The 18,575-nt window shown below is 44.4% G+C and overlaps 1 protein-coding gene across 1 annotated transcript; it reads left to right on the top strand.

Annotated features, from left to right (window-relative positions):
* Positions 1-2,089: 2,089 nt before the first annotated feature.
* Positions 2,090-17,798, top strand: CLHC1 (clathrin heavy chain linker domain containing 1). The gene is made up of 11 exons (XM_035110955.2): positions 2,090-2,353; positions 4,011-4,198; positions 5,829-5,962; positions 6,755-6,956; positions 8,572-8,690; positions 9,776-9,863; positions 11,667-11,773; positions 12,473-12,647; positions 14,083-14,285; positions 14,924-15,103; positions 16,211-17,798. The coding sequence occupies exons 1-11, from the start codon at positions 2,171-2,173 to the stop codon at positions 16,405-16,407; spliced, it is 1,776 nt and encodes a 591-aa protein (XP_034966846.2). The 5' UTR covers positions 2,090-2,170; the 3' UTR covers positions 16,408-17,798.
* Positions 17,799-18,575: the final 777 nt, after the last annotated feature.

Raw genomic sequence — 18,575 nt, 5'->3', positions numbered from 1 at the left:
GCTCTTGGGTGAGTCCGCTGGGGCAGAGGGGCGGGGCTAAGGGGCAAAAGGGGCGGGTCGGGGCCAGTTGGCAGTTGGCTCCCTCAGCTGAGGGAAAGAAGAGGCCGAATTCGCGCTCGTTGTTAAAAGGCCCCAGAGCTCCCTCGGTAGGAGACAGGAACCCCATTTCCATTGTAATTTTGAAGCAACTCATCCTTCCACATAACATCCTGGGCCGTATTTATGAGTTATTTTAATTTATTGAAGGCATTTCTACACTTGCCCATTGACCCAAATTAGGCTCCCAGAGAAGCTTACCAACATGATCTCCCCATAAAAAGGCATGGCAACTTATGAGGAAAGGGGATTTGGTAGGGAGGAGAGGAAAAAGCAAGCATGAACCCAGGTTCTTGTTTACTCATTTCATAAAAGTTTGTGTTTACCGACTAGGGAAAAAATGCCTCAAAGTGGCTTATGAGAAAGGCAGAAAAATAAAATCGTCTCTTTAAAAGACCATAATTTAAAACGCGCAGAAGGTGAAACCCGCCACAGAATAGACTGCAACAAATTAAAACTCATACAGACTTCCCGATAATCTGGATAACCAAAATGTTTTCCTCAGGTGCCGAAATGGATACAGTGAAGGGCACCTGCCTGGTATCATGAGGCAGGGAGTTCCAAAGTGTGTGTGTGCTGCCACACTAAACAACCTAATTCTTACAGATGTGGCACAGCTCTGGATTCCTAGGAAGGGCAGCCCCATCATAGGAAGCTGCCTTACGGAGGAGAGTCAGACCAATGGTCTGTCTAGTTCAGTATTGCCTACACTAACTGGCAGCAGCTGGACAGGATTCCTGTCCCGGCCCTAACTGAAGATGTTGGGGATCGAACCTGGGGAGCTTCCACACAGTCAGTGGGTATTGTTTGGCACTTAGGATCCTCGTGGGGGGGGGGGGCTGATAGAGTTACACTCCTCCTTCGCTGATCTCCATGGCAGTTCAGCCTATAAAGACCTAATGGGTGTGCAAGGTCTGATGAGACAGTTTTGCAAGTATCCCAGTCCCAAGCTGCATAGGGCCAATGAAAGTAGGGACATCCTATTCCATAATCAGAATAATTTTATTATTTATGCCCCACCCATCTGACTCACTTGCCCTAGCCACTCTAGGCAGCTTCCAACATATATAAAAACATGATTAAACATTAATGGTCGTCCTCCTCATGCCCCCGGCCCGACCCTCCAGGCCGAGGCCGGGACTCGAACCTGCGGTGGGAGGAAGGCAAGGAGCAGGGCGAGTGGGAGGGCGGCCAGGCGACGCCGGCGCCTGAGGGGCGGCCCACCAAGAGGCACGTCAGAGACCCCGTTGCAAAGGGCGACGCTGCCAAGCAGCCAATCGCTGCGCCCGGCACGGGAGGGGCGGGGCCAGGACAGGGGAGAGAAAGGGCACACTGCGCAAGCTCAGAAGCCCCCGAGCCCGCCCCACTGGGCACCTGGCTTGCCGCTGCCGAGCCGTAGCCTCCAGACCACTTCTCTGGCACCCTCCAGCGCCTGGCGCCATGGTTCACCGCGCCACTAGCTTCTATGGCTAGGACGGGCCTGCATTTTTTAAAAAAATCTTCCCTATACAGGGCACCTTCCGGTGTCTTCTAAACGTTGCATAGTTACTTATTGCCTTGGCTTGGGGGGGTCGCATAACCTCCAACATTTATCTGATGAAAATAGAGATGTCCTAAGGAAAAGCAGGACATTCTGGGATCAAATCAGAAACCGGGATGGCTTCTGTAAACACGGGAAAATGGGGACACTTGAACTTGGCCCAGTAGCAGATTGGCTGTTGCACATCCCAGAAGCATGGTGTTTCACACTGGTGGTAGTTTGCCCCAGCAAGCAAACTAGTTGCAGCCTCTGGACCACCCTCACAAAGGACATTGCTACTGCATACTTGCACAAATATTAATTTAACATGACTATTCCACAGTAAGATGCTTGATTGCTGCATCCAGACCAGCACCAGTTTATCTGTGAATAAGTCCCACTGAAGACAGCGAGACTGGCCAGATAAGCTCAAAATTATTTTAACCGTGTCCCTGTCACGTTTTTCTTTTAGGTTTTGACAAGTGTTTTGGTCGAAAGAAACAGCTGAGAATTCTCAACTTCTGTCTGCAGTAGAAACTTAACTGCTCCTCCATCATGAAAGCTGCCAGTGTCAACACAAGAAAGTGTTCAGTATTGCCTCCTATCATCCCCGAGGCGGAGAAGGAATTTCTGGAGAGCCTCCAGAGTTACATCCTTTCAGAAATCGAGAAAGTGGGCTGTACTCAGCAAGGATTGGCTGAGGAGTATTACATAATATACAGAAATGTGTTTGAAATGGTAACCAAGCATTGCTAAGAACATTTCGCTTTTCAAGACAAATGGGTGTGATCTTAGGGGTTTGGGAGCATATTGTTCCGGCTGAAATCAGTGTCAAAATAATAACGTGCAGCATTATATAGGACTTCTTAAGCGTGCAAAATGTTTTCCATCCATTTTTACAGCAATTATTAACAACAACCCTGTAAGGTAGATCAGTATTATTATCCCCCATATTGCATGTGGGATTGTGGGAGGACTGAGATCATAAATCTGCTCTGCATGAAGGAAGCTCCCAGGTTCAATCCCTGGCATCTCCATGTGCGACCTGTCTGAAACTCTGGAGGGTCACTGCTCATCACTGATAATGAGCAAGAGAAACCAATGGCATGACTCCACTTCCTATGTTCCTATGAGGCTGAAAAACAGCAGCTTGCCTAAGCAAAAGCAGAACCAGGGCCAGCCAGCCTGGCTCATGGTCCATCCTGCTAGCTGCTATCCTGTGAACCGCCCTGAGACCTTCAGGTATAGGGTGGTATATAAGTTCAATAAATAATAATAATAATAATAATAATAATAATAATAATAATAATAATAATAAATATATTGTACCTATTCCCTGTGGCATTTGCCAAGGAATGTACTGGGCCTGTATTAATCAGTACTAATATATATATATATGATCATTTTGCGATTGAGCTAGGTTTCATAATACTGGGCCTTAGTCCTGGAATCAGGGACCCAGGTGGCGCTGTGGGTTAAACCAGAGTCTAGGGCAGGCATCCCCAAACTGCGGCCCTCCAGATATTTTGGCCTACAACTCCCATGATCCCTAGCTAACAGGACCAGTGGTCAGGGATGATGGGAATTGTAGTCCAAAACATCTGGAGGGCCGAAGTTTGGGGATGCTTGGTCTAGGGCTTGCTGATCAGAAGGTTGGCGGTTCGAATCCCTGCAACGGGGTAAGCTCCTGTTCCTCGGTCCCAGCTCCTGCCCACCTAGCAGTTCGAAAGCACATCAAAGTGCAAGTAGATAAATAGGGACCGCTCCGGTGGGAAGGTAAATGGTGTTTCCATGCGCTGCTCAGGTTCGCCAGAAGCAGCTTTGTCATGCTGGCCACATGACCCGGAAGCTGTCTGCGGACAAACGCTGGCTCCCTCGGCCTATAGAGCGAGATGAGCGGCGCAACCCCAGAGTCGGACAGGGGCCCCTTTACCTAGTCCTGGAATCTGTAAAATAGCAAAAACAAAAACTAAACAGGTGTCTTAGTGACACGTAGCCAGTCCATCAATGTGGTGGTGGTGGGGAGAGACATCTACACCAGCCATTTCTCCACATGCTTGCTCATGGAGAGAAGCTCTTTTTGCACCTATCCTCTTTTCAGAACAGATGGGAGGTGGCTGTCCAATCCTGGCATTCAGTGAAATGTGGGCATGTTTAAGGGAGCTCAATGTAGGAGAGACTTAAGCAGTGAAAACAGCAGGAAGAATGAGCAGTCTCGCATGTAATGTAGATTTTTGAGGCAATATCTGCCATATGGAAGGAGGAAGGCTGCTTTGGTCTGACATGGCAAGGAGGGGTCTTTCAGAGATTTTGGAATGAAGCTTTTTCATAACTTATGTCTAGTATTTTATAAAGCAGGGAAAGCAAATGACTAGCCTCTATATTATTGACACAGATAATAGAGCATGCTAATGCGTACAAGAATATCCTGACTACAATCAAGCAGGAATATGATGCCTTCATAGAAGCAATAAAGAAGGGCCAACAGAATGCCATCTATCTTCGTGGGAAATTAAAGATTTTAGCCTGCGAGTCTACAACTCTCATGTATTATAAGAACAGAATTAGTCAGCTGACAGAAAAGTAAGGACCTCTTTGGCAACTGTTAAGTACAGGAGGTGCGGTGGATGGCCTTTCATAGCATATTTTTGAGCAAGTCTGTAGCACAACAGCATGATCTGGCCTTGGACTTAGTAAAATGGGGTTAAAAACTTTTAACTATGTGCTGTTTAATGTCATAGTTTTCATGGACCATGTTTCAGTCTAGTTCTCTGCCAGAATATACATTTAAAGTACTCTTAACACCTCTTGAACTTTCATGGCTTGCCCACAAAGAATCCTGGGAACTGTAGATTGTTATGGGTGCTAGGAATTATAGCTCTGTGAAGGGTAAACAACATTTCCTGGGATTCTTTAGGGTGAGCCTTGCCTATTAAAGTGGTGTAAGATTGCTTTAAATGTATGGCATGACTTCTAAGCCATACAACAAAGTACAGTGGCAATCTCTTGGGGAAGAAACGTCAAAAGCAACAACAATACTTTCTTTAAAAATTTGGAATGATTTTACTGGTCTACTTTTAAACAAGCTCTTGACAATTCTGTCCTGGCAAGCATATTTTTCAGTCAGAGCCTTTGGTGCCTTGTTATTTAGTTTACTGTCTGCTGATATGCTTTAATTATAAAATGTCTTTCCCCTCCCCCCCCAAACCCCGCTGCTCTTTATTGTTTTTAATCTGCTGTGGGGTTTTTTCGTAAGGTGCCTTGAATAGGACATCCCTATTTCCATCGGAGAAATGTTGGAGTGTATGTAAAGCGGAGGAATGCCTCCATATGAGAGCCTTTGTAATTTATAGGGCTGAGGACTCCACTTTTGTGGGTTCCCCTGCAGCCGCTGTTCTGTTTGATCAAGTAAAGTTGGCTCAGACATCCCAGTGGTTTACTTACTGAAGAAATCCAGCACAGGGCCCAATGCAAATCCCCAGGCTTCTATGCCTGACCCTTGGAACTGTCCCGAGGCTGCCCTCCTCACCAGTGCTTTTTTCTGGGGGAGACGCAGGGGTATGCATACCCCTAAACATTTTGTGAATTTGGCCTCTTAGGTTTGGCCTCATTGAGGGGCAGTATTTCAATATGAGTAGGAAAATGAGAGTACCCCTAAACCAGGAGTCGCCAAAGTTTTTGTGGCTTGGGCCAGTTCACGGTCCCGCAGACGCCATGGTGGGCCAGAGTGCGTGCGTGCACACATGCACAAACGCTATTTCCGATGCTCCTTCCGGCGTGGAGGAGGTGTGCGCAGCTTCCCATTGGCTGCAGGAGGTTCCTGCAGGCAATATTAGGTTGCTGACCGCAGTCCTAAACGTTTTTTTTTAAGAAAAAAAGCACTGCTCCTCACTGTCCCTGCCCTCCACTCTCCTCAAGTCCTTTTCCCTGGCAACAATATGCCCTTGAACGGAAATAATGCTCCTTTGCTTGCCTGAATCAAGCAATGTGTGTGTAGAAATCTCTGGTTTTGCATGGTTGAAATTTCACCTACTGTGCAAAGGTAAGTCACAATTATCTCCCCCTCACTTTTGCCTCTGGCCCTGTCCGTCATTGCCATGTGGCCCCCACAAGGTGGCACATGTCAGAATGGGGGTATGTGTGTCTTTGAACATAAAAGCTGCTTACACAAGTGAGGCTGGATTAATATTTCAACGACTGTTTTTTCCCTCAGGTTAAAAAAAATTGAGAACAATTCCGAAAGAATCACAAACTTGATACAGAAAGTAAGAGCGTTAAGGGAGACATTCTCTGCAAAAGAATCTCCAATCCTGAGCAAGACAGTCAACCCTGCTAAAGTCATTCCAGGTGAGAAGTAGCTCTCTTTAATATAGCAATCAAGTTTCTCTTAAATTTGGAGCATGAGCTGGCCATAGTTACAGACTTTTAGATTAAGTCTTGTGGATTTCAGTGGAGGAAAATCAAGTAATGCAATTTAGCTCTCACACTTGACTTTGAATACATTTTACACACACACACACACACAAGCTGGCCCTGCCACGCATTGCTGTGGCTCAGTCTGTTAAATGGGGCCTCAGAGTCCCCCTTCAGACTCCCCTCACCTTCAGAGTCCCCCTGTTTTACGTGTGTTCTGTTTACACAGGTGCATCCCTGTGTCTCCACCACCCTGTCCCGACCCAATGACCTATCCCACCCCCTCCCCCACTCAGGGGAGCCCCCACCTCCACTCGGCCCAGTCTGGAAAGCCGAGTCGAGATGCTGTGGAGAGGGAAGTTTTCCTAGGTGCAGTACCAGTGTAGCCGTTGCTAGAGGGTGCTGTTTTGCAACATCTCCTGTGCTCCCAGCATGCACTTTCGTCTGATTTGTGAGTTCTGGAACACGTGGTTTTGGGGGTTTTACGTTGCACAGGTGTGACATCTGTCTTTGAAAACGGTATGGGTTTGCTCTCGTAGTCACATTTGACTTTGTGTCCAAATTTGAACACAATCGATCAAGCAGTTTCGTTGAACATTGGAGACAAACACACATGCCCAGTTTACATTTTTATATACCGTATATAGATATATAAAATGAAAAATGACCACAGCTTTGATTGCAGCCGCGAGTTCACCGGAACCTATGCTCCTCCTTTTCCAACAGGCATCAGCATGAAAGATTCTCTTGATATCAATGCCCTTTCCGTCCACCTAGCTCACCTCCAAAAGAGGGTGAGGGACCTGAAAGAAGACATGTTGACAAAGTACATTCCCCTGGAGAACACTGTAGACATTGAAGAGGACCTCAATCGTGCCCTTCGCCAGCGAAATGTGGCTGAAAAACAGAATGAGCAGCTGAAGTTTTGGTATAATGGTCCCCCTTGCAACATGAAATTTACCTTGTGTTTAAAAGGGCTCTGCGGGGTATTATTTCTTTCAACCACCACCACACTCCTATTTTGGAACTGCAGTATCAGTGCAGTCCTCTCTAGGTACAGACCTCATAATCAGTCTGGATCATGGCTTAGATCCCAGAGGCAGAATGTCTAATAGTTATGAATTCAACCTCTGGTACGCACGGACACACAGAGTTGTTAATTATTTTTACACTTTTATTTACATTCCAGTTTTCAAACGTTTTTCGGAAGCCAAACGTCTGGTGCGGCTTCTGCTTGAGAGCTCCTGCAGCCAATCAGAAGCTGTGCCTCGGTTGTTGAACATTTTGGAAGCCGAACAGGCTTCCAGAATGATGGATTACGTTCGACAACTGAGGTTTGACTGTATTTGTGTCCCACCTTTTCTGCCAGAACTCAAGGAAGCACACAAAAATTGAAGCAAATACAGATAAAATGGACAGAGCTGAAACATTTAAAGGGTTATCTTTCGAAAGCAATTACGGTAAACCATCTGAGGAATTAATGTTAAAAAGTATCTTCTAAAATGCAGATAGTAAAAAATAGTACAGAGCCCTTTCCTTAAAAACCAGTCAGTTCCTAAAAGCCTGCTGGAATAATAATAATAATAATAATAATAATAATAATAATAATAATAATAAGGCTTTACCTGCCAATGGGAGGATAACAAGGAAGGGAGCCAGTGTAGCTTGTCTAGGAAAAGAGTCCCAAAGACTGGGAGCAGCCACTAAGAAAATCTGTCCTGCATCCTCACCGGGTGTGCTCGTGAAGGTAGTAGGACTGAGAGAAGGGCTTCCTCTGGAGATTGCAGAGCCTATGTTATGGGAAAATATGGTCCTTCAGATAGCTTGGACCTAAGCCATTTAGTAGGCTAGTACCAGGCAGATGGATCAGTGGTTCTCAACTAGAACATAGTGACATTCATTTCATTTGATGGGGCGGACCAACAACTCTTATGCCCTGGTTCAGTTCCCCAGCATCATCTTGTCAAACAACCTCTGCCGAATCCAGCACCTCTCCAGCCCTCAAAGGAGGTTTGAGTTGGTCTCTGTTAGAAACTAGCCATGAGTATTCCTAATTTACAAAGTAATTATGGCAATATGTTTATCTTTGGATAAAAAATGAGAGAGATTGATAAGGATTTATACAGATATTTATAGATCTATAGATATATTTGCACACGTTACTTGGCTGGAGAACTGCATTTCAGTATTCAGATAAGTGAGAATTTTGGAGGATGGCTGTGTTTCAGTCTGCATATTGTTTTGGAAACTGCTAATTAAAAGGAAGAAGAAATGGCTAAATTAGGTCAGTTTGCCTATAAACGCAACGGGAATTGAATTTCTCCCTCATCCCAAATTGTGAGCCACGATGAAAGAGCATGCAGTAGGAAAGGTCTGTAGCAAAGAAAACTCAAGTCCTGTGTTTTGAAGACTAAAGGGAGCAAGATGATAAGAATGAAGGTGTGGTTGCGGGGGAAAGAGAAATTTAGGAGGAGTCACTAACAGGGAGCTAACAAGAGCCACATCCAGGCAACCAGTTTCACACACTGTTCTCTTCTTTGTAGTTTTTATAGACTATCACAGTTTGTCAACGTTGTGACTATCTGGGAGAGTTCAGACAGGAGTTTAGAAACCTTGCACCAGCTCATCTTTCAAATGATAGAAAATGCAAAACTTTCAAAAGGTAAAATATAAAAGTTCAGATTTTGCCATCTGACAACAAGCCATCAGAAGGAGGACAGGGAAGAAAATTTGTCACACTGAAACAATTGATCTGTGTGGCAACCAGCAATGCTAAAGTTCCCTTTTATTTTGGAATTATTTGCCAAAGCAGGGCTTGCCTTTTCCCCTTTTCTTTCCCTTATGCCAGTCTTTGGGCCCCTTGATCCGTTCTAGCTCATTCATCAGGGAGATGTAAGAAGGCATTGTTTTCTGTTTCTTTCACATGCAACACTGCTGCAGTTCCTCTTCTTGCTGTCTGCTGTGATGAAACTGCATAATTTATGTAATTATGTAACTTATGTAAAATAAATTTGTCATTATGTTATTCTGCCCCATTCATTTCGGTGCAAAGGAAACACTGCAAATGAGAGGAAACATAATTATGTATGGTGTGCAGATTGAAAGAAACAGCCGGTTGCTTCTGGGACATCGGACAAATAAGAGAACACTGGCAACTTCTGCTCTCATTTCCATTTCCATTGGAATGCTGCGGCATCCTTATTTGTCAGTTTTCAAATTTATATCTCTGGAGAATTCTGACAAGCTGCACCTTATGCTCAAGCTGATTCCTTTCCTGCACTCTTTCCTTTTACTCGTGTGCTAGCAAATCCTTTCCTGAACCATCCTAACTTCACCTTTCATGTTCCATCATCTCCAGCTGACCTCTCCTTACTTCTCTACTACATCCAGTCCACGCCTCTCATTCCTGTCTTTCCTGCCCACTGCCCACTGTAAGCCTTTTGAACAGAGACTACGTCATTTCTGAATGCTGCACAGTGCTTGGAAAACAGCTGGTGATGTCTTTGGGCACACATTCACTGTTGGCCAAAATTAGTTCAACAGACCTTCCTCTCCCCCTGAGAACCCTGGGAAATGTAACTCTGCAGTGCAGAGTAGAGCTCTCTAAGCAGAATTCTCAGCACCAAACTACAAGAAGCCATGTCATTTAAAGTAATACTAAAAGTGATGTAAACCTGTGGTTCCTGGTGGTTCTGTTTTCTGAGAGCGTAAAATGGTAACTTGTTATGGATGGCTTTCTCTATTCAGATACACTTGCCACCAGCATTTCCAGTGTATTTGAACGTGACCCCAGCAAAAGCAAAGAGGCTGAAGACCTGATTGAATACATTGAAAGGTAAGGTGATGGAGCATGCCCTTTAGTCTGTCCCCGCCACAACAAGCACATCAAGCACATTGCAGTCATTAGCCTGCTTGACTGAACAGAGAGCAGCAGTACAGTGGAGATCCTCTGACAGCTGCAGCAGTGGGCACAAGCAGTCTCCCCTCTCCCCTCCGTGACATACTGTTGGTGTGCAGATTGTGGGAACATTAAGGAAGGTAGGAGAGGCTATATTGTTTTGATATTATCCTTCCTCACTCACACTAGTGAGTAAATTCCCTCTGCAACATATTGGAAGCAAGTTGATGATTCATTAGAATCCTTTAATTAAGCAATCCAGTTTGGCTTATCCAGTCTGAGTTGTTCCTGGTAAGTTTCCCCACTTATTTCCCTCTTAAAATAATAATAACACGACACAGTCTTCTTTAAAAGTAAGAATAAAGTTTTACTCACATTCAGTTCACAGCAGTAATCCGAAGGCATGCTTTATCTTGTGGTTACAGTGAAAAGAAGTCTGAGCTACATCTCAGACTTTCTGCTTGTGGGCTCCATCCTATGTGAAGGTTGAGCCATACGCTGGCTAAGAGCCAAGAGAGTCCAAAAGTAAGAGTAAGAGACTAAGAGTCCAAGAGAGAGCTGGTTGTGTGGCCAAGCCTTTTATCTGGTCAGTTAGGGTCATCTATGGTACTTGGTCACACACATGGGGAGGAAGCTCCACAGCAGGTATGACAGGAAGTTATCCTTAATGCACAGAAGTATTTGAGGGCCAAAGTTAGTTATTAGCACTGGGCTGCCCCAAAGATCTTGGATAGGCAAGACACTGGTAGAGAATAAGGTCAGGAATTGATGTGAGTGATGTGAAAAGCTTATGAAGAAAATGGAGGTGTAGGGAAGGAGAGAAGCAAATGGTGTCTTTGGGCAAGGGTTTGCTGGAGAAATGGATGCTAAGGTGAGCCATAACCAAAAAGACTAATGGAACCAGATAGATGGTTTTCCCTTTCTGGTTCAGATGAGAAAATGTCATTTCACTGTTTCACTTCCCTCTTACTTCTCCATGGCCCCCTCCCATTTATTTAACATCTACACCAGGCATAGGCAAACTCGGCCCTCCAGATGTTTTGGGACTACAACTCCCATGATCTCTAGCTAACAGGACCAGTGGTCAGGGATGATGGAAACTGTAGTCCAAAACATCTGGAGGGCCGAGTTTGCCTATGCCTGATCTCAGAGTGGGGTTATCCAGAGGCCCTTCTTTGTGTGCCTCCTCTATGAGAGGTCTGGAGGGTGGCAACACGAGAACGGGCCTTTTCTGCAGTGGCTCCCTATTTTTGGAATGCTCTCCCCAGGGCTTCTTGCCTGCCGCCTTCATTACATATCTTTAGATGCCTGGTGAAGACATTTCTCTTTAACCAGGGGCTGATTAACATTTTATGTCCTTTTTAAATGTGTTCGTGGGAGGGTTTTTGTTTGTTTGTGTTTGTTTTTATTTTATATTTTATGTTCTCATTTTGTATTTTTATGTTGTGAATTGCCCTGTGGGTGGTCTGCAAATTGAATAAATAAAACAAATAAAAATGGGGTCAGCAGGCTGGAAAGAGATGGTTTGCTCCTCACCACAGCTGTCATGCTGTGCACAGCAACATAGCCAGAGCATGAAAGAAAAGCATCTTGCTATGTATTTCTAGTTTGACTATCATACCCATGTTACACCTCTTCTAAGGTTGTGTCTGGCTAGTGTACACCCACTGTCAAGCATGGAATTGTTTTTGCATCCACTGCCTGTGCCTTTGAACTTTTATGTTCTTTAACCTGTGCCAGGTTCAATGAACTATTTTCCCGTGGTCAGTATGAGGCTGCTGCAATATATGCAGCAAATTCTCCAAGAGGAATACTCCACAATGAAGAAACCATGGAGAAATTTAGGGGTATGTATGTATGTATGTATGTATGTATGTATGTATGTATGTGACCAAGGGGGTGGCGCTGTGGTCTAAACCACAGAGCCTAGTGCTTGCCGATCAGAAGGTTGGCGGTTCGAATCCCTGCAATGGGGTGAGCTTCCGTTGTTTGGTCCCAGCTCCTGCCCACCTAGCAGTTCGAAAGCACGTCAAGTGGAACTAGATAAATAGGTACCACTCTGGCAGTAAGGTAATGCCGTTTCCGTGCACTGCTCTGGTTCGCCAGAAGGGGCTTAGTCGTGCTGGCCACATGACACAGAAAAACTGTCTGCAGACAAACGTTGGCTCCCTTGGCCAGTAAAGCGAGATGAGCACCGCAGCCCCAGAGTTGTCCCAACTGGACCTAACTTTCAGTGGTACCTTTACCTGTATGTATGTATGTATGTATGTATGTATGTATGTATGTATGTATATATGTATGTATATGAGTTTTTAGTCACTAGATAGATAGATATATAGATAGATAGAAGTTTCTAAACTGCTTACAAAAAAAACTATTAATAAGGCATAACATAAAAGCAAATGAAACACATTGGAATTAAGGCTTCCTTAGTGGAGAATCTGAACTGAGGAGGAATCAGCAGGGCAGAGAAGAAAAAGGCCCAAGCGAAAACATAGCTTGCTTAATTTTTTTTTTTAAAGAAACTTACTGACTTCCTCTTTCAGGTGTTGGCCCAATCAAAGGGAAGGTTCTCCCTCTGCTCATGTACTGCGAAGCTCTAATAAGCACATGCATAGCTACTAAGCAGCCACTTCCAGCAAATTTGGTAGCAGAATCCATCCAGTGTGCCTTGGATGAGAAACGGTTAGACCTGGTGATGCACTGGGTCACCCTGCACAGGTAAGTAGCCACTTGGAGCATCCAAGGAGAGTTCATAGCTCAGCGGTGAAGCATGTGCTTTTTATGCTGGAATGCCCTCTGGGGAGCCACTGGCCCTCAGTAGGCAATACTGGGCCACAGGGCCATGAAGAGCTTGCTTGAAGCCTGGGGGCAGGAGTCTTGTTCTTACCATGGCAGTCCAGCAGGCCCCTGGCTCCCCCCCCCCAGCCAGCTTAGCCCTCTGAGGCCCAGGTCAAGTGTGTTAAGTATAATTGTGTAATTGTCCACTGAAACAGAAAATGACACTGTATGTGTATTGCTAAAAGAGCATGGGAAATTCCATTGAGCTGTACTAGGAGCTCTCTAAGTGCCACCAGGTTGATAATTACCTGTTGATGTATATTTGCTGGCTCTCTTACATGGTGTTTAACTTTACACCACATGGAAAGGATATTCAGTTGCAAATTGCCATTTTGAGGGTGCCTTTTGTTCTCTCAAGCCACCGAAGACAAAGGTGTGCCAAAGAAGTCTCTCTCTCCTGGAGAGAAAACAGCTCCAGGCTATAATGGAGGCTGTGGAGATAGACAAATCTTTGATTTCAGACCCATTTGGTATGCAACTATTTGGATGTACTGTATCATTTTTTGTATTTTTACAGTATCTGTTTGAAGAAAACTCTTTTAGTAAAGCTTTGAAACCATATTTTGGGTCTGGACAATTTTTATTGCAAGAGGAACCAGTTTTTAATTCATCCTATTGCTTCAAGCTGCACAATATTAATATCTGCAGTAAAGTATACTTGGCTGTCCCCCATTCTGCAGAGGTCTGCTAGGCCATGCGAACCAATGATCTGGCTCCAAAGAAGGCAGATCCAGATGCATTATTGATGCTCCTGCTGATAGTACTGTACTTCTGTGGACAACAATTCTCAAAATGTGAAGAGTTAACTCTGAAACTGAGGCAGCCTGGCTCTGTCAGACCCAACTGAATTGGGGCTGAGCACAGGCCAGAATGAGAAGAAAGTGAGGCAGAGGGCAACATGCGGGTGGCAGTGGGGGAGCAAGCAGATTTATGGTCAACAGGAAGCCCCTGAGCAGAATCTCAGAAGTTACTTTCCTAGCATGGGAATCATTTGGGTAATGCTCAAACTCCTGGAATGTGCAGAGAGAGTCCTACAGCAACATTGTCTTATGAGCAAGACATAGAGACTGTGGACTTTTCTCAATTCCTTGTTTTCTCTTCCTGTTCCTTTCTTCTTTTACCTTGCATCACTTAGATTATAAATTGTCATTGTATTATTATTATATTTTATATTAGTCACTCCTCCCCCTGCCACTAAGTCTAAAGTCAAAGTGACTTACAAAATGATGCTAGGTATCATTATTTCAATTATTCCACAATACCCCAAAGCCTGATAAGTCCCTAGAATACGTTTAATTGCTCTTGTTTCCCCTAGACTGGCATTCTGTGAGGAAGCCGGCGATGCGATCTTCAATTATGCACAGGTAGATAAGCGCAATGAGTCCCAGTGCTACGCTTTGGCTCAGATTGTCTACCTTGAATGTGGAGTGCACAAAAAAGCCGCCCTGTGCTTGTGCAAACAGGGACAGATCTATGGAGCCATGGATTACCTTCAGGACTGCAAACGCTTTCCCAGAGGTAGATTCCCGAGCCTTGTTAATTTATATCTCACTGCAACCACGACAGCAGTGAAATTAACCAAAGACCTGTTTAAATCTTAATCTTCTTCTGAAAAGGGGCAAGTGAAAGAGCCTAGTGAGCATCCTTCAGTGAGGAGTTTAACAAGAACAGCACTCATACTTCGATGGCCCTGCTCCTTGTAGCTCACATGCCTGACTCCAAAAGCCAGGAAATCCAGAAAAGGACTTCCCCTCGTGATCTCAAACGTTGGGGGTGGTGATGATGCATCAAGCAGCTGCTTTTTCAGGCCTTAATTACATGTGCTATTTTCCTCATTCGATGTTAAGCTATATGTTGAATGAATAAATGCTTCTCAGCCATCTTCAGACACACAGCAATGCTCTGTGTGTGAGAAAGAGAAAGTGATTATGGCTCTTCCCCTCTCTATTGCTTATGGTTTGAAACAAGCATTAGCTCTACATGGAAAATAGTTCATGGGATCCTAAACTCCATCTTGCCTTTTCAAAGATAGTAGATCTCTGCTTAACAGCAAAGAACTGGAGACACACTTTGTGCACCTCATGCCCCACTTACTGGCATGGTTGATTGTATTGTTTTCAGATAGTCTTTCTAATGTAATTGCTGTTTGGTTTCAGAGGACTATATCTTCCTACTGCAACATTGCCCTAATGTAGAACTCATGCGCTGCCTAACTCAAGAGTGGAATGGGCAGCCACCCTTCTTGTCCCTCGGGGAAACAGTCCTGACACTCATTGACACAGAGCAGAGAGTCATTTGTCTACGATTGTTGGAAGAGATTTCCAAGGAAGGCAGCGGTGAGCACAGCTGGGGTTTTTTTCAGTAGAAATGTCACTGTATGCACTTGCAATTTATCCCATATCTACAGGCAGCTGTATATTGCAGGTATGTTTGGCCTCACAAGGGTAAGTAGTGGATGGGGACAGGTGGAGGATTCTAATCAGGAGCATGGGCTGCAGGGATGCAGTCCCAACTGGATCCCTATCTGCTCTCAGCTTCAATTAAACTTTTAAAAACAAGTGAGAGATCTGATCGCAGGTCTCCCACTGCCATGTCTGTTTTTGGCCTTCATACCATGGGCTTCACTTGTGGCACACTTGTCCAAAATACTGGCCACCAATGCTCTACGCCAGATTAACAGCAGTTAAGACCATGCTTTCGCTTCCAAGATCCTTTAATTCCCCAGATGTGCCCTCTAGATGTTTTGGAGTCCTGACTCTCATCAGCCCCAAGCCACTGTAGTTCAAAAAATCTGGAAGACACCAAGTTGGGGAAAGGTGCTTTAATTGGATTTGTGATGCAAATGTTCTACTAAACGTGACGGATTAACTCTGTTGCTTTTACTCAATTAGCTAATCAGTTAACATCCTTTCATAGAGGACAATTTGACATGTTTAACCTGTGACTAAATGTAGCAATTATTTATGGCTTCATTTTATCGCAGCTTGATTTAAGCTTTGACACATAATATTAACATGGATGCCATTGTTCTAAATACCTGCTCAACCTTGGCATCTTACGTCTGGTTGTTAAGAACCTGTCCTGCTGGGACATAGTTCAACCTTACAATCCAACCTATGTTTCCTCAAAAGTCAGTCTGAGTCCAATGGGGCTTTCTCCCAAGAAAACATGCATAGGTTGCAGTTCATCAGTGCAGTTCATCAGTTACAATCCTTTGCATACTATCTTGGCCGAAACCTTAATAATGCAAATTTATTTACTGAGAGTAAATACCATCAAACCCAGTGGGGCTTCTTCATAGACATGTATAGATTGCCCTGTAATGGATTTAGGATCCTACCCAAAGGTATGCATGTTTCTGTTTTCTACGACTCATGATTCAAACAGAAAGGAAAAGCAGCAAGACTTTGTTTCACATTTTTCTTTGTTGAATGTCCTTACAGACGTGCTGGAAAAAATGATTGTAAAGGATAAAGAATGTAATGTGGATGGTTGGAAGGAAATAGCTGAAATATGCCAGAATATCAGGAGAGAAAAGCTATCCAAGTTTCTCATCACGATCCTGGCTGCCCAGGAAGGAGTGGTTGAAATACCTGATGGTGCAGAGGATGCCAAGTTAATGGAACACGTTTTCTGGTAATTTCCCTGAAAAACACATGGGGGAGCTCTTTGCCTCCAGAGTCACTTCAACTGGGTGAAGACTCAACAAAACCTGACTTGTGAATGTCCTTTCTTCTTAGAAACAATAAGATATTAAACACTTGTGTGCCTGTCCTTATTGGGAGAGCTGTTTGTCATGGCACAATATGACTGTATCATTTGAAGTCTGTATTAGATTTGGTTTTGGATACCGTCATCCTTGTTTCACATAAGACTTGTTCCAGAAGGGTAGATGTGCTAAGTCTGTTATAGCAAAAAGCCTGGGGCAGGTTTAAAGACTCTGTTCCTAGCAGTTCATGGTCATGGAGTTTCGTGTTCATACTAAAATTATTTTAATTTCATTTCTCCTCTAATTTCATTTTTGTCCAACTTTTTCTTCTTCTGAAATAGTTTCTGTCCACATGACTTGGTCCATTTTTTCAAATTGAAAAATTCCATATTTGCACAATTGCACCAATGCCACTGGATCCAATGGTTGAAATGCTCCCTCCCTCTCACTTACATGCACACAATACCTACCCCAAAAGACTTACTCGGGGCCTTCCCACATGCCATACTGGGCTAACATTTGGTTTTGGTTTTTTTTCTCCAACATCTCTACTCCCAGGTAGTTGGGATTGCAGACTTAATTTATCAGAGAAGCTAGTTGTAAGAAAATGTAGCCAGGATCATTCATTTGTGAAGGGGTTGTTGTTGTTAAAAAAAAAGCAGACTTCAGCCAAGTAAAGTTAATATCTGACTTTTGGGATATAGTTGTCACTAACAAAAAGCATGGCAGTTATTCCCAAAGGCTTAATTTTTGCTTTGGGACTCATATATTTTCTGTATGTTTTAAATTATGGCCATAATTTTTTTGTGACAATTTTTTTGTTTTATCCTTTTCCGTAAACCACTTCGGGTTTTTTTTCTACAATTAAGCAGTATATAAATTTTAGGAAATAAACAAAATAAATATACTAACTAGTATAGGTTTTTAGGCCAGGGACATTTCCTGCTAGGGGTTGAATTTAGGACCTTCTGCATTCAACGCAGGTCTATCACTGAGCTATGGCCCCTCCCAGCACCCCTAAACTATAGCAGCTGAGAGGGAAAAGACCCTTTATGTTTTTGCAGTTACAGCTGCTTCCTCTTTCGCAAATGCACACATGCTATTTCCAGGATGCAACTGCATTTTCGAGTCTTCAAATAACTATAAGATAGGGCATGACATCAGCTGTGCACATTGATTTTATATCCATTTTTCTGCTGGGATCGCCAAGTCCTTGCCCTTTGCATAGTCAGGAGAGATAATGGATATGGGGGAGCATTTTTTCCTTTCCTTTTTTACAATATGAAAAAAATGATAAGCAAATCTTTACTAGAGTTACTAACAGCGGCCGGGGTGGGGGGTGGGGGTGGTGCGCTCCGGGTGACAGGCTGATGGGGGTACCATTTGGTGCCCCCCCACCCGAGACTCCCCATGGGGTGAGTGAGTGAAGTGGTCTTGCCCAGCCACAGGATCTGCTGGGAGACTGTACCATTAGCAGCTTATGGTGCGGGGGATGCCCAGTCTTTTCTCGAACACTATTCTTGAGCTCATTCGCCGCTGGAAGCTTTGCTGTTAAATAAGTAACTCCCCCACCCACGTGTGTTGTAGAAAGTCCCCCCACCCTGTCCCGACCCATTCATCCTCCCCAAACCCATGGGCCCCAAATCCATCAGCGCCCCCATTCCCCACCCCAGTCACATGATGTCACAACACCCCTATCTGGTCCCCCTGGCGTGTGACGTTATAATTCTCCTGCATGGTGGCATTCCCCCCCCTGCATACCCCATGCACATCTTGGGGAGGGCTGGGCCGGTTCCCATTCCCCCAGCAGATGAAGGGACAGGATCTGGTGCCCGCCCGCCAGACAGCCACTGCAGCCTCTGTGTGCTCGCACATTTATATTCAGTAGGTTGCCATTTTTTGTGATGTCACAGATATCTTTAGCCAATGGCAGCAGCTGAGGCCTGAGATTATGATGCAGTATCCTCAGTTGTGCTGCTTTAAGATCCAGCAGATGGCGCTGGTTTTCTAAAAAAGCATGCTTTTACCTGTCTCATGTGTAACATCTATATAATCTAGGTATATAAAAACACTCGTGTATACGAATGCAACATTGTGTC

This window comes from Zootoca vivipara, chromosome 3 (assembly GCF_963506605.1).
Source record: "Zootoca vivipara chromosome 3, rZooViv1.1, whole genome shotgun sequence".
Lineage (NCBI taxonomy): Eukaryota > Metazoa > Chordata > Lepidosauria > Squamata > Lacertidae > Zootoca > Zootoca vivipara.
This window is presented reverse-complemented; position numbering and strand designations above follow the sequence as displayed.

What these genes read in the sequence shown, in the direction of transcription:
- CLHC1 (XM_035110955.2), top strand. Translation starts at nt 2,171, where the DNA reads ATGAAAGCTGCCAGTGTCAACACAAGAAAGTGTTCAGTATTGCCTCCT. An exon ending in CTGATTGAATACATTGAAAG is followed by an intron (nt 9,864 to 11,666) that starts GTAAGGTGATGG and finishes AACCTGTGCCAG; the next exon opens with GTTCAATGAACTATTTTCCC. An exon ending in GATTTCCAAGGAAGGCAGCG is followed by an intron (nt 15,104 to 16,210) that starts GTGAGCACAGCT and finishes ATGTCCTTACAG; the next exon opens with ACGTGCTGGAAAAAATGATT.